Source organism: Liolophura sinensis, chromosome 10 (genome assembly GCF_032854445.1).
Source record: "Liolophura sinensis isolate JHLJ2023 chromosome 10, CUHK_Ljap_v2, whole genome shotgun sequence".
Classification (NCBI taxonomy): domain Eukaryota; kingdom Metazoa; phylum Mollusca; class Polyplacophora; order Chitonida; family Chitonidae; genus Liolophura; species Liolophura sinensis.
The window spans coordinates 31,266,593-31,282,911 of NC_088304.1; the positions used below are offsets into that span (position 1 = coordinate 31,266,593).

Genomic DNA, 16,319 nt, shown 5'->3' on the forward strand with positions numbered 1-16,319 from the left:
GTGAAATGTAAATTGCACAATGATATGGCACATACATGTATGTACATGCATTTTATGAACAACTATCAGACTGTGCTGACAAATTTATAACAGGTAATGTTTCATACTAACTTCCAGGTGAGATATGCAAGATTCAGTAATGACACCCCCAACATGTATAATACCTTATCTCAATAAATGCACTTGTTTTTCCTGTTAAAAAATAAAGACAAATAAAAAGGCACCAATTCCCTATAAGATGCCCCGTCAACTTTTAGAGCTGTTTGTTTGTTGATTTCAATTTCCTAAATTCTGAGAAAACTTGTATATTACAGTTTCACAGGCCTGAACTGGATACTTTCCAGGTTTGTCAGTACGGTATATTTGGCATACATGCTAATGAACAGTTTCATTCTTGTACAAAGACTGAGACGTCCAACACTGAACTCATCTAAAATATTACATGCTAAATTTAGATACTTGTTACATGAATTCTTGCACAGGTGTTTGTTTACGCTGAGGATTGTCTTGAACTTCAATCTTGGCACAGATGTTAAGATGACTGCAGATGAAGATCCTTATGAGCAGCTTCCGGTAAGGCAATTATCTGTGAAACAAACAGCCAACAAATGATTCACTGATTTATTGAATGAAGATACACTATAACAGTCAGTTTTTAAACAGATAGGAAAAAAACAACAAGCTGAATTATAGAATTTACATATCCCAATTTAGAAATGCAAACCTGTACATGGATCGTAAGATTCATGCATGTTTTTAAACTTGGTCTGAGGTTACACAAAATGAATCTGCATCCAAAACTATAAAAGCTGGACAGTATCTGAAGCAGTCACAGCACGGAAACCAACAACCAATCAGATTAACACACATATACATATACTAATTTGTGTTGACGGCTCCATTTCCAACAACCAATCAGAATAACACACATATACATATACTAGTTTGTGTTGACGGCTCCATTTCCAACAACCAATCAGAATAACACACATATACATATACTAGTTTGTGATGACGACTCCATTTTCAAGAAACAATTGGAATAAAGCAAATCGTTAAATATGCAAAAATTATGCACAGATCCGGCAGGGTTTTTCTTTTAATTTTACCAAAACAGGACAACATTTGAAGGAGTTATTAATTACATGGACACAAAACAACCAATGAGAATGACAGAAATCACTAAATATGCACAGATTTTTTCAAACTTGATCTAAGGTTCCACAAAGTGTATCTGCAGGAGAAGATTTATCAAAAAAGGAGACAGTTACTGCCTGAAAACCAAAACAAAACAGGCAAACTGAAAAAGATTAACATCATTCACTTTTTCTGAAGAATGGGATAACTCCATGTTAGAACATGATAAAGATGGTAAATACCTGGTTGTTTTTCTCCACCACAGACAGAATCTTCAGAACCGGTTCATACAGGTTCAGTGTCTGCCTGTCACCAAGAAGAACCAGTTTATGCTTAGCTCGTGTCACTGCAACATTCAGTCTGCGGATATCTTTGAGGAGCTCTCCTGCCTATGGAGAGAAGGAACACAAATTCATAATTAACACAAGCCAAAACTACCCACAAAAGCACTAACTGTAACATTGCATGTATCATTTCAAGGTGTGTTTTAAAAAACAGTGCCGTAAAATACAAACTATTACCGGTAAGTAACAATGATCTTATGTACCCTAATTCTTCCCATTTTTGGGACAGATATCAGTAGTGTTGAAAGTGGAATATTACATTTCTTTACCAGCCTTTTTGGAAAAGTGAAGATATGAGGATGTTGTCCATTAGATGGTCTAACCATGTGAGAAAAAAGGAACTCAACATTCCTGCTACAATTACATTTATATTGGCTAAAACAAGCAGACCAGGTGTCCCAAAAATTAGAACAAATAGGGCATCACTGCCCTACAGGTTAAAGAGACTGTACCAGAGATTTTTGGCAAAAAAGCAATCCGTCCAAATCCAATCAAAATTTTAAAATTATTTCAGAAAAGCCTGAATAATTACCTTTCACCAAATATAAAAATCAAAATTGGAAATAAAGTTCTTAAAACATATAATTTGTGATGTAACTTTATAAGATTTTACAGTCATTTTAATACGATTGGCAGTATAGCTTTATCACATTTTACAATCATTTCAATACTATAAATAGTACATACAAGAATATGATATTCACTAAAAAGTAACAATTTGAAATATTCTTGGTAAACACAGAAAATTTGATTTGATTAGCCAAATATGATTTTTTTTTACTTTTTACCCCTTTAGTTACATGTAAAACTTACAGCAGCATTATCACTTGTGGAACTCTTCACAAAGGAGATAATAATAACACTTTTGTCTCTGCCTTGGTATTGGTCCACAGTGTTCACCTCTATGTCACCATGGTTACAAGAGTTCAACATAGACTGTATAACTTTGACTTGATTCCTATAAGGGGCGATAACTCCAATTTCATCAGGATCAACTCCAGCCTGTTGGAAAAAGAAATGGTTTACATGGTTTGAGTGAATTCCACTTTTGAAAGAGAACAATCAATCTACATTTCAAAATATGAAAAGTACATGTTGTCCTAAACTAAACTAAAACTAAACAACTGCCCATCTCTTCTACAATAATACAGCGTAATATTTACATGTACTCATTTTTAAAAATGAAGTTATCAACGGATGTTGTATTTCACATTTGGGATTATTTTGTTCAAATGTTTGGTCAGGTTTAGTGGTACATGGGCAGGATTTAAAGACAACGGAGAGGCTGTAGAATCAGGTATCAGTCACAAAATCTCATTAGCTGGTCACTAGTCAATCACCTTCCTGGTGTCCAGGTAAGCCAGGGTTGGTCAGATATCAGGGTTACAAAGTTACTTTGTAAAATTTTACTCGATACAACAATAACCATGTAACACAATACGGCTATAATTTAGAAAAGAACATGATTAAGAAATAATTGCTTCATTCACTGCATATATACAGGCCTTGTCCCAAAACAATGGACACCTCCTGTTTTACTGCAGTTAACACAGTGCATATGCAGTGAATGAAGCCATTGTTTCTTTTCTAAAACATCACCTGTTCACTTGAATTTTACACTAAATTTCAGTTTTTACTCCCTTTCAATTTTCAAACTGATACGTATTACCCCTTTATTTTGATTACATTTCTCTCGCATCGACTGCTCCACGGAAGAGTCCACTTTACAGAACCACAGGGTCCACATGTCGAGAACCAATGAGAATACCGCATTTCCATGCTCGCTTGTTGTTGGGTGAGTTTCAAACATTCCTAAAGTAAATCTTTGCGCGAAGATTTCAGTCGAGAGTGTTGAGTCGTGGAAATAAAACGAAGAAGAGATTGACAAGCGGCAATCAGGAAAGAGATATTTAGTTGACAAGCTGTCACACAAGAAGCTACGGCAGCCAGCAGTACTGAATGCACTCGGTAAACTGTCTACATGTACGCAGTACCATATGAAGGATGTTACCAGCTACCTACTAGCCTGCAGGCTTTGATATTTCTGACAGTTACCTACCCCGTCACCAGATATTCGTGCGTCAAGTGTGCCATACAACCATCGGAAAACTAGGCAGGGTTTTTTGTGTGGGTTGTTGGAAAAGGTTTTTTTTTATTTGCCACATAAAATGATACAGACCAGATCTTTTGGAATGAACATGATCATCAAAATTTTGATGGAAAATTAAAATAAATAAACATGTGTACGTAGAATTGCTGTTGCTTTTTGTTGTTAATACTTCGTAGTTGCTAAGTGTGCTACGATCTGTCAGCGAGTGTAAGTAATCCGCCTTCAAGTTAAACACGTTGACCCACATATAGATTGCACGGCTTCATGTTGATGACGTCATATAGGTTGACTTCATACGTTTTTACTGTATGCAGTACCGACCTATCCTCCCTGCGGTTGGAACAACCCTGCTGAACACTATGACGTTACTCCTCGACAACAGTGTTGGGTCGAGTGAAAAAATTCACTGCACATACAGTTCGGTATATGCAGTCAATGTCTCGGATCTCAGTGTAGTATGCATTTGGCAGATGTGTTAGAATATAAGGTTTATGAATTGTTACATTTGGTTAGTTAGTTTCACAGATATCTTGCAAAAAAGTTAGTGATTGACAGCACGTAGAGATCCAATTGGAGATCTAAAAATAACCATATTTAAATTCCATGTGTTACATTACATAAAATCTTAGAGGAAAAGAGCAATGAACACAAAATGTGTCAGTTAAACCCAATCTCCGACTCTTCCAGGGTTATTAACCTTACTGGCCTTTGATTTATTTATTTATTTGATTGGTGTTTTATGCCGTACTCAAGAATATTTCACTTCTACCATGGCGGCCAGCGATATGTTGGGAGGAAACCGGGCAAAGCCCTGGTGAAACCTGCAACCATCTGTAGGTTGCTGACAGAACTTCCCACGTACGGCCGGAGATGATACTGGCCTTTGAAATTCCATGCTTTTTCCAAGACTTTCCAGGTAAATTTCAGAAATTTCCATGCCCTTAAAAGCTTTTCTCAGGATTAAATCTATGTCCTTTAATACTGAATAAAATCAGAAAATATTTGCCAGACCGTGCAAAACACATACCCACTGGGTACCTTATAGCTATATAACCATGTACAGCCTTTCAATTATTGGAAATGGGGAAGAACATTTGTTAGATGAATTAATCTTACAATAACGCAATTTTCCAGCCACAGGAGAACAAAACTTGAGTAGTGGCACTGCTCACAGTTACCATCTCACCATGACAAACGCCTTCACCAGAACTGTCACTAATTCTGCTTCCACATCGTTCTTGATCAAACCAGTTGAGTCTTTGCTCTCTGGAGCAGGAACCTGAAAGTAATAATCACGTAATAAAAGGTTCATGAAACGTAACTGTCAAATGGCGATCATACATGTGCAGTGTTTAGGTTAATACTACAGAAATGGACAAAAGTTGAACAGTTACGTTCACTTTTGGGCCGTATTTTGTGTATTGTCTCACACTGCCTGTTCATGCATACCCTTACCTAAAATTTCGCCCACAAAAGTGCAATTTTACAGGCAAAAAATGTCACGAAATATTATTTTTGGTGCTGAAACTTACAATATGCCAGTAGAATATCATCCTATGATCAAAGCAAACCTCAAAACACCTTTCTAAACTGAATAGAACTCTCAGAATCAGGCTTATTCCTTCCCCTACCACACACACTTCACTGTTCTTCCTCAATAGTTACACATAGGCTTTTCCCTTCCCCTACCACACACACTTTACTGTTCCTCCTCAATAGCTACATGTGGGCTTATCCCTTCCCCTACCACACATACTTCACTGTTCTTTCTCAACAATTACATGTGGGCTTATCCCTTCCCTCACCACACACACTTCACTGTTCCTCCTCAATAGTTACATGTGGGCTCATCCCTTCCCCTACCACACACACTTCACTGTTCCTCCTCAATAGTTACATGTGGGCTTATTCCTTCCCTCACCACACACACTTCACTGTTCCTCCTCAATAGTTACATGTGGGCTTATTCCTTCCCCTAACACACACACTTCACTGTTCCTCCTCAATAGCTACATGTGGGCTCATCCCTTCCCCTACCACACACACTTCACTGTTCCTCCTCAATAGTTACATGTGGGCTCATCCCTTCCCCTACCACACACACTTCACTGTTCTTCCTCAGTAGTTACATGTGGGCTTATCCCTTCCCCTACCACACACACTTCACTGTTCTTCCTCAACAGTTACATTTGGGTTCATCCCTTCCCCTACCACACACACTTCACTGTTCCTCCTCAACAGTTACATGTGGGCTTTTCCCTTCCCCTACCACACACACTTCACTGTTCCTCCTCAATAGTTACATGTGGGCTTATCCCTTCCCCTACCACACATACTTCACTGTTCTTTCTCAACAGTTACATGTGGGCTTATCCCTTCCCTCACCACACACACTTCACTGTTCCTCCTCAATAGTTACATGTGGGCTTATTCCTTCCCCTAACACACACACTTCACTGTTCTTCCTCAATAGTTACATGTAGGCTCATCCCTTCCCCTACCACACACACTTCACTGTTCCTCCTCAATAGTTACATGTGGGCTTATCCCTTCCCCTATCACACACACTTCACTGTTCTTCCTCAATAGTTACATGTGGGCTTATCCCTTCCCCTACCACACACACTTCACTGTTCCTCCTCAATAGTTACATGTGGGCTTATCCCTTCCCCTACCACACACACTTCACTGTTCCTCCTCAATAGTTACATGTGGGCTTATCCCTTCCCCTATCACACACACTTCACTGTTCTTCCTCAATAGTTACATGTGGGCTTATCCCTTCCCCTACCACACACACTTCACTGTTCCTCCTCAATAGTTACATGTGGGCTTATCCCTTCCCCTACCACACACACTTCACTGTTCTTCCTCAACAGTTACATTTGGGTTCATCCCTTCCCCTACCACACACACTTCACTGTTCCTCCTCAACAGTTACATGTGGGCTCATCCCTTCCCCTACCATACACACTTCACTGTTCCTCCTCAATAGTTACATGTGGGCTCATCCCTTCCCCTACCACACACACTTCACTGTTCCTCCTCAATAGTTACATGTAGGCTCATCCCTTCCCCTACCACACACACTTCACTGTTCCTCCTCAATAGTTACATGTGGGCTCATCCCTTCCCCTACCACACACACTTCACTGTTCCTCCTCAATAGTTACATGTAGGCTCATCCCTTCCCCTACCACACACACTTCACTGTTCTTCCTCAATAGTTACATGTGGGCTTATCCCTTCCCCTACCACACACACTTCACTGTTCTTCCTCAACAGTTACATTTGGGTTCATCCCTTCCCCTACCACACACACTTCACTGTTCCTCACACACACACTTCACTGTTCCTCCTCAATAGTTACATGTGGGCTTATCCCTTCCCCTACCACACACACTTCACTGTTCTTCCTCAATAGTTACATGTGGGCTTATCCCTTCCCCAACCACACACACTTCACTGTTCCTCCTCAATAGTTACATGTGGGCTTATTCCTTCCCGTACCACACACACTTCACCGTTCTTCCTCAACAGTTACATTTGGGCTCATCCCTTCCCCTACCATACACACTTCACTGTTTTTCCTCAATAGTTACACGTTCAGATTGATTCAAACTTTTGGGCTGACAGCAGAGAGGTGATACAGCCTTATGTTTAAATTCATTTTTACCTCTTAAGGTGAAGATTACTCTTATACGTTAGAACATGTCAAAAACTAAATACAGAGTACCCATACTAAAATACCATTTCACTATGAATCATTTTATCTGAACAGTTGATTAACGTAATCCACATGGAAACTTGTCTGGTGTAGATAAATGAGACCAATTCTATCATAAACTCTGATCAAAAATGCGCACTCCATTTTTTTAAAAAATCTGATCAAATCGTCAGTCCATCATCCTGCAGGCTTGGAGTATTACATACCTTGTTTGTGTCCAGAAAGATGGCTGCGTGTTCAATCTTCTCACTCAGTGAGGTCACGATCCATGATACACTGGACATTTTCTGAAAGTAAAAGAGGACAGGCATGATATAATTTTTTCCCCTATTAATTTCATTAGTTTGTTGTTCAAGTGACAACAATTACCAGACAAAACCAAGACAAAGGTTACAAGAAATTCTAGGTATAATGTAGCAGGCCACTTAAATATTTATCAGAAAGATAAGTTATAGCAACAGCTTGAACGAATACTGAGAGTTGATGGCTAAGAACAAATACTTCCGCTAGTCTTAGTACAGAAACATTCCTCCAAACAGACAAAAAAGGTATCTAGCCCACAAGTTTCAGGTGTTGTTACCTTCACTTACCATATTTCTTCACCCTTTTCGCAAGTTTGAGGGCTATTTTGAATACAACGTATCCACCTTAAGTTTTGATAATGGTGAGAATTAATATTTTGATGGGTTTCCCAACATCAGGACTTTACAAAAAATATTATATTTTTAGGCTAGATAGAGAAATGTCCTGAGAAGAGGCTTAAAATGACTCCAGGTGAACATGTGAAATGGCTGAAGAAACAGAGTACATGTATCAAGGTTTAACATGATAAAATCATTCAACACGATTAGTCTGACTCATTTCTATTAACGCCATCTGCTGTCCCAAACCATGGAAGACTAAAATAGGAAAATAAATCTACTGGCTCACCTGAAGTTTCTCAGAAGCTGCTGAAAGCTTCAAACGGGAAGTGGCTACAGATTCGTTCCCACACTTCAAAGCCCCTCCATAGATTAGTTCATTGCTCAGTTCCATGATAGGGCTAAAACAGAATTGATAAATCGTTTGTTCATCACATGTTACACTAAGCACTTACATGTTGGTCGATGATTTTGGAAGCTGTGTGCTGGATAAGTCTGAGAGGAAAATGATTGTATTTCATCTAAAATCATTTGTTGCTGTTTTCAGGTGACAAATTTTGCTTGATGCTGACTGATTCAGCCACCTTGCAGGTCCACTTGAAGCCTTTTGTAAGTCTGATTAATTTCTTATCAGAAAAACTTACATTCAGGTGTTGGCTTTCAAAGAATCATTTCAAGTTCCTTTATGTGCTTCTTAAAGTGCATTTTTACAGGCCAAACTTCATATCAGATTATATCAGATTTAACTTGAAGCTAAGTCTTCAGCTTTTGTACCTAGCCCAAAAATAATTGTGTAACGGTATATTAAATATGAACTAAATCTGCTGCTTTTGTACTTTGATTTTGGGCAACTCCTCTGGCAGCTGAATTTGGCTATAATCTTAAATATGACCGGTATTAGCTAATACATGTTTAAACAACTGGGCTTTGGTGAAATACAGCAGTCCAAAGTCATAGTGACAACATCTGTATGACAGTAAAGCAGGCCCTACCTAATGGTGGTGGACTTAAAATCCTGTTTTCTTTTACCGCATAAAATAAATGTAACAATGAAAGAGACTATAGTCTCACCTGTTCATCCTGTACTGAAGACTGAGCTCATATGTGACACCTCAGGTGTCTAACCAGAAACAGAGATTTCAGTCTCACCTGTTCATCCTATACTGAGGACTGAGCTCATATGTGACACCTAAGGTGTCTAACCAGAAACAGAGATTTTAGTCTCACCTGTTCATCCTGTACTGAGGACTGAGCTCATATGTGACACCTGAGGTGTTTAAACAGAGATAGAGATTATAGTCTCACCTGTTCATCCTGTACTGAAGATTGAGCTCATATGTGACACCTGAGGTGTCTAACCGACTGAACAAACTGTCTGTCATACCCAGGTTCCTGTAACAGAACAGTGAAACTATAAACCAATCTCAGAAAAGAAGTGCGTAAGCACATTTTTCTCCTGATTGAGCTTGATCACTCAGTGATGAAAAAACAAACAAACAAAACAACCCCCCCCCCCCCAAAACAACAACCAAATTTCCGTTATTAAACTTGGGAGTAGACATAAACGCTTTAAAACTCTCATACAGAAGCGTGTAACAAATATGGTATCATAACAAAGTTATATGATTTATTTTATTCATTTATTTGATTGGTGTTTTTGCTGTACTCAAGAATATTTCACTTCTATGAAGGCGGCCAGCATTATAGTGGAAGGAAACCGGGCAGAGTCCAGGGGAAACCCACGACCATCCACAGGTTGCTGGCAGACCTTCCCACGTACCGCCAGAGCAGTATTTTACAGGGCCATGAGAAAAAGAAGTTTTCTTACCATAATTTAATGGCTTGACTGACTGGTGTTTGATACCACAGCCAAGAATAGTTCACTCATTTATTTACTTATTCATTTATTTATTTGATTGGAGTTTTATGTCACATTCAAGAATAAAACATTGCATGTCCAAGTAACTTACAGTGTACAGACAAGCATATTATCCACATATTAACACCCCGTCTCCTCTATCCTATACATTATTTCTGACCAGGGGCCTCAGTGGCTCAGATTGTTGGCAGGCTAGCACAGCATAATGACCCAGGAGCCTCTCACTAATGCAGTCGCTGTGAGTTCAAGTCCACCTCATCCTGGCTTCCTCTCCGGCCGTATGTGGGAAGGTTTGCCAGCAACCTGTGGATGGTCATGGGTTTGCCCGGTTTCGTCCCACCATAATGCTGGCTGTCGTTGTATAAGTGAAATAGTCTTGAGTGTGGCACAAAACACGGATCAAATAAATAAATAAATATTTCTGACCAATGTAGAATCTTACTTGGCTTCTCTACTCTGAACGACGGGAGGAAGTTGTTTATGATCTCCAACCAGGACGAATCTGTCAGCAGAGAACAGTGGACCCAGACAGGCAGGCTGCAAGACCTGGGACGCCTCGTCCACGATACAGACGTCAAACTTACGCTGACTGAAGGTCACATGATTGCTACCCAAACAGGTCGTCGCAACTATGTCCTGGGGGATGAAACAAAATATCGTGATAGGATAAATCTCAGTGGGGCCTGGACGCAACTGCGGCAAAAGACTTGAAGTTTCACTTAAAAAGGTGTATTTTCAGAGGAAAATACATGTAAATGTCATAAAATATTACTTTTGGTGCTGCAACTTTTCCCACTAGGAAATGATTTTACCTTTCACGCAAACCTCAAAACACATTTCTAAGATCAACAGAATTCTCACAACAATGGCCAAATGATCAACTTGTTCATGGGTGAAATTTTAGATCAAGTGCCATACTTTCCTGATAGGAGTCCACCTTTAGTTAGTAAGTTACTTCTGTTTAGTGTTTATTTATTTGATTGGTGTTTTACACTGTGCTTGTGATTAACGTTTAATTATTTGATTGGTGTTTTACACTGTGCTTTTGTTTAATATTTATTTATGTGATTGGTGTTTTACACTGCGATTGTGATTAACGTTTAATTATTTGATTGGTGTTTTACACTGTGCTTTTGTTTAATGTTTATTTATTTGATTGGTGTTTTACACTGTGCTTGTGATTAACATTTAATTATTTGATTGGTGTTTTACACTGTGCTTTTGTTTAATGTTTATTTATTTGATTGGTGTTTTACACTGTGCTTTTGTTTAATGTTTATTTATTTGATTGGTGTTTTACACTGTGCTTGTGATTAACATTTAATTATTTGATTGATGTTTTACACCGTGCTTTTGTTTAATGATTATTTATTTGATTGGTGTTTTACACTGTGCTTTTGTTTAATGTTTAATTATTTGATTGGTGTTTTACACTGTGCTTTTGTTTAATGATTATTTATTTGATTGGTGTTTTACACTGTGCTTTTGTTTAATGTTTAATTATTTGATTGGTGTTTTACACTGTGCTTTTGTTTAATGTTTAATTATTTGATTGGTGTTTTACACTGTGCTTTTGTTTAATGATTATTTATTTGATTGGTGTTTTACACTGTGCTTTTGTTTAATGATTATTTATTTGATTGGTGTTTTACACTGTGCTTTTGTTTAATGTTTAATTATTTGATTGGTGTTTTACACTGTACTTCTGTTTAGTGTTTATTTATCTGATTGGTGTTTTACACTGTGCTTTTGTTTAATGTTTAATTATTTGATTGGTGTTTTACACTATGCTTTTGTTTAATGTTTATTTATTTGATTGGTGTTTTACACTGTACTTCTGTTAAGTGTTTATTTGATTTACACTGTACAAGGTCCAACCTTGTAACTGAAGAACTTTTCACGCACATGACAAAAACTGTAGCGTCCGGGAATAAACTAGAGCCTTTCACCTGACAAACCTACTGACTTAAAGCCACAGCCAACCCAACAAGAGCTGATTCAAACACGTGATCTCAATGCTGAAAGGCCCAGCTCGATAAAGCCTTTGACAATCTGAGTCAGACAGAGTTATTAAATCTAGCTTTATGTTAAATGAATGAATGAATGCTTGGGATTTTAAGTCATACGAAACAGTTTTTCAGTCATATGACGACAAAGAGTTATTAGGTGTGTGTACATAATGTGTTTGCTTGTGGCAGGCCAAAGTGCTGCCGCCACTGAAGTATCATGCTAAAGACATCAGACATGACACCTCGCCCAGTCAAACCATACTGACATCAGGCCAACCAGTCCTGTTTCACTGATAAAAGCGAGGCAGCAACAAGTACCATTTTTAAAGTCTTTTGTGCGACCCAGAGCTATATGTTAAAGTACCATAAATTTCATCCATGACTGACTTTTCCATTTTTCCTGATTCTGAGAGTTCTATTCAGTTTAGAAAAGTGTTTTGAGGTCTGCTTGGAGCATGGGATGATAATCTAATGGAAAATTGTAAGTTTCAGCACCAAAAATAATATTTCATGACATTTAAATGCCTCTAAAAATGCACTTTTGTGGGCGAAATTTTAAGTTATTTAGGGTATACATGTAAGACCAGTCATCATAGAAAAATACATCAGAGTAAATGACAGCAAAATTTGTTTAAATTTTATGAGTTCTTGTAATCGTGAAAACATTACACAAAGGTTTGCAATTAAATGTTGCTGTTCCCGACTGACTTCTGAAACACATGACCTTCCAGTCAGCAGAGGTCAGGGAAATGTAAACAAACGTCTCTAACCTGAAGGGTGGCATTACAAAGTACCAGTAAATAAACAAATATTTACTGTACCTGTGCTGCATAGAAACTGCGCAAATCAGCTACGCTCGTCAAATTCTTCACCAGATTCTCGGCAGCAAATGGATGAATTGCTGAATGGATGCGGGCGATTCTACCAAGACGCAGAAACTTCAACCCGTCCTGAAACAGTACAGTAAGGAAAAATATTCACATGAAAAAAGCACAAACAAGGATTAATTTACCATATAATTTTAATACAGAGATAGTTCTTATATCCATACAGCTCTCTGGGTTGTCTTGTGACTTCAAAATTTAATAATTCATTTGCATAAAATTTTGACGCAAACAAGAACTAGCTTTTCACTGGACCAACAAAATTTGCAAAGAAATTAAATAAAATGCAACCCATAACAATCACAAGTGTTTTATTATGGGAATTTAGCTACTCGTTTATTATTTCACTCAAGAATGTCCCACCTGTGTGATTGTATCAAGGTTTATGCCTTTATGAGTGGAGGCAATGGGGGCAAATCCTTTCTTTAACACAGACGTGAAGTTTTTTGTTGCCTTACCCTTTTCAGTTTGAGAAGAATGTTGTCGACAGCCGAGTGAGTGTAACTGGCCAGAAGTACAGAATGACCAAGGAGCTTCAGAATCTTGACTAGAGCCACAATGGTTGATGTTTTCCCTGTAAATATGAGAAATGATTCATATTTCTACCAATCATACGATATACACTGTAGCACAGTACACATGTACCTGTGATACTCTATTTCACCTAAATACTGGTACGCAAAAATGCACAAAAGAAGCCTGAAGATGATACTCTTGATGCCAACACTTGTCGCTTAATAAGAAATTAATCAAACTTTACAAAAAACCGTTTAAGTGGCTCTGTAAGGTGGATGAATGAATCAGAATCAAACAAAATGCTAAATATCAGGTGAAATACAGTAATTGCGTGATGAAGTTTTTTTTGTTTCCAGGATACGTACCTGTCACATCTTAAGTTATACAGAATCAAAATGATTACTAATAAGCTAGTCATACAAAACAATCGAGGCTGGAGGACGCAGGATCAATTGTATTACAGGTATAACTCACCTGTTCCAGGGTAGCCTTTAATAAGTATGTAATCTTTAGACATCAACACCTGTGAACACATATATAAGTGATTTCTATTAACTTTCAGCTTTGGATGGCACTTGCAGGGGCATGCAGTAACAGTTTTGATGCGAAGTTATAATTGTCATATGTACCTCTGTAATACTAATACCTTGATCTTGAGACTATTAAAATCAACACACATGTACATTTCCTTGCCTGATTTATTGCTTAGGAGTTTCAGCTGATGGCAGTGAGGTTTAAGGGTGGAAAAAAAACTAGTGTGTGTCTTGAGTAAACACCTTTGCCAGATAACTGAAAACCTCCACACTGAAAGCAGCACCCTACCCTTCTAATGTCTGAGTTGAGTCTACCTCACTGGAGAGGAGAAATTGTGCAGCACTGAGAACAATGCTTTAGACAAATGAGCAATTGCTGACATACACACTTACTGATATAACAAGGGGCACTGAATCGGGGCAAACTGAACACAAAAAATTTTCCACAGAAATTCCCATGGACAGGACTAGGCTAAACACCACACTGATCACGGTATACATGTATCAAAGTCGGTCTGTATGATGAGGGGGTATAACACACTGTAAATGAACTTACTACACAACTGTTGATGGCTTGGGCGTGGGAAATGTGCATGTAAAGAGCATGTGTCTGTCGTGGTGCCGACATGTTTTCCTGTTTATGTAGATATTGTATATTTCACTTGCATCAGATGACAGCACTTGTGTTGATAAAAACTGTGTTGAGGAAACAGAGCAGACGTTGGGTGATGTCATATCACCTATTCAATGAAATATCCTCTGATTCAAACAAGGGCCTGTGGCATCTCCTGTGGCACACACGACCACTGTAGTGTCATGCTGAAGACACCAAACATACCACCCACACACAGACAGCAGGTCAACCAACCCTGTTTCCTTGTTCTAATTTCCCAATGCTTAGCGCCAAGCGAAGCAGCAGCAAGTGCCATTAACAGTCTTTAGTATGACGCAACCTGGGTTTGATCCTTGGCGGGTCTCCTGACTGCGGCACATCTGTGTAATGATAGCTTTCCCTGTAAGGATGATTTTATCCTAAAACCATGCACTATTCCAAAACCGTAAACCTTTTCATGAAACACTTTAACACCAAAATCAAACTTTTTACGCCTCACCTTTAGTATAGCGGTCTTCTGGGGCTTGTTTAATGACTTGAATACTGAACGAACTGAAAAAAAAAACCATAACAGACTAGCTATATAAACAGATCATCTGGTTTATATATCACTAGGAAAGACGAAAAACAAAACTGTACACCCCAAGATGGGCTGTACACATTATCTGAAAATATTTCACTATTTTTTCACTATACAAACGGCGGTCAGCACTATGGTGGGTGGAAACCAAGAAGAGCTCCGGGGGAAAATCGATTAGTAAAAACTTACTCATTATTTAGGCTTAAATGGTATTCTTGTTGATTTTTTGCCTTACCTTTCTCTATAACACCTTTTGACATTGTTGGTAAGAACAATGGCTTGTCAACGTCAATCAGCAATCTCCTAAGGTTACCACTGCAACATTAACAAAATATATTTAAAATACATAGAATAAGCGCACAGTTCTTTTCTTTAATGGGTCCAATTTTTTTTGTAAACAAAAGTAACATATACATATATGTACATTTAACAAAACTGCAATTTACTTCACTATTTAATGTATACAGTAAAAAATCTTGCAGAAAATAATCATGTATACCGCTTAATTACCAAAAAATACATTATGCTTTCCTTCTGATGTCTATTTTTGACATCTCAACTGCTTGCCAATTAACCTGAGAACTAATTAGATGGTCTAAACCCGTATCAGACATTACATTTTCTTTGGGAGCAGTTTTAAAAAGAATAACATCAGTTGGTTTTGAACTCTTGCCTCGGTGACTTACCTGACTGGGTTATCTGCCATAAGTCTGGATAAGTTAGTAAAGTAAAGCCCCATGGTGTTGAAGATATCACACTTATCAAGCCTGTACACCAAATCTGCCATGCTGGGTACAGATAAGTCCCTGTAAACAAAACAACTACCGTAAATGATCTAAAAATTCAACCGCAAAAGAGCATTTTGGAGGTTAATAAATGTTATAAGATATTACTTCTAGTGCTAGAAGGTACATTTTCCCAGTAGAATATCATTTTACATTCAAACCAATCTCAAAACACCATTCTAAATTCAAAAGAACTCCCAGTCTAATCTGAAAAAATGAGCAACTTTAATATTCATCACAAAAATTTTAGGTGATTTAGGGTAATTCAGCTTTGTACTGGTGTAATGAAGTTATCATTGTCCCTCACAGAACAGAGATACAGAAAACTGTATATGAAGTGCATATATCATATAACCTAGAACTGGACCACAGCAGACTTCTCAAAGACCATTTGGTACAAATTCCCATTAACACTAAAAAATGTACTAAAACTTTAAAGTTAGAGAGAAATAGTAAAAAAAACCCATAGTAATCATGGACAAAATAAAAAAAAACAGAAATGAATAAAGAATTTACAGTTTAATTTTAAGGCACATCTCTTAAGTTTTTCAAAGGAGAGAA

At 37.9% G+C, this 16,319-nt stretch overlaps 1 protein-coding gene across 1 annotated transcript in view; it reads right to left on the minus strand.

Moving 5' to 3' along the window:
• Positions 1-532: 532 nt before the first annotated feature.
• LOC135477110 (DNA replication ATP-dependent helicase/nuclease DNA2-like) overlaps positions 533-16,319 on the minus strand; it is a 30,207-nt gene continuing 14,420 nt past the window's right edge. Inside the window, exons 20-33 of the mRNA XM_064757264.1 lie at positions 15,660-15,779; positions 15,209-15,288; positions 14,893-14,945; positions 13,722-13,770; positions 13,190-13,305; positions 12,669-12,797; positions 10,281-10,474; positions 9,265-9,351; positions 8,249-8,360; positions 7,525-7,605; positions 4,778-4,870; positions 2,295-2,483; positions 1,380-1,526; positions 533-586 (exon numbers count right to left, since the gene is read on the minus strand). Coding sequence (XP_064613334.1) covers positions 533-586; positions 1,380-1,526; positions 2,295-2,483; positions 4,778-4,870; positions 7,525-7,605; positions 8,249-8,360; positions 9,265-9,351; positions 10,281-10,474; positions 12,669-12,797; positions 13,190-13,305; positions 13,722-13,770; positions 14,893-14,945; positions 15,209-15,288; positions 15,660-15,779 — 1,504 coding nt within the window. The remainder of the gene's footprint in view (positions 587-1,379; positions 1,527-2,294; positions 2,484-4,777; positions 4,871-7,524; positions 7,606-8,248; positions 8,361-9,264; positions 9,352-10,280; positions 10,475-12,668; positions 12,798-13,189; positions 13,306-13,721; positions 13,771-14,892; positions 14,946-15,208; positions 15,289-15,659; positions 15,780-16,319) is intronic.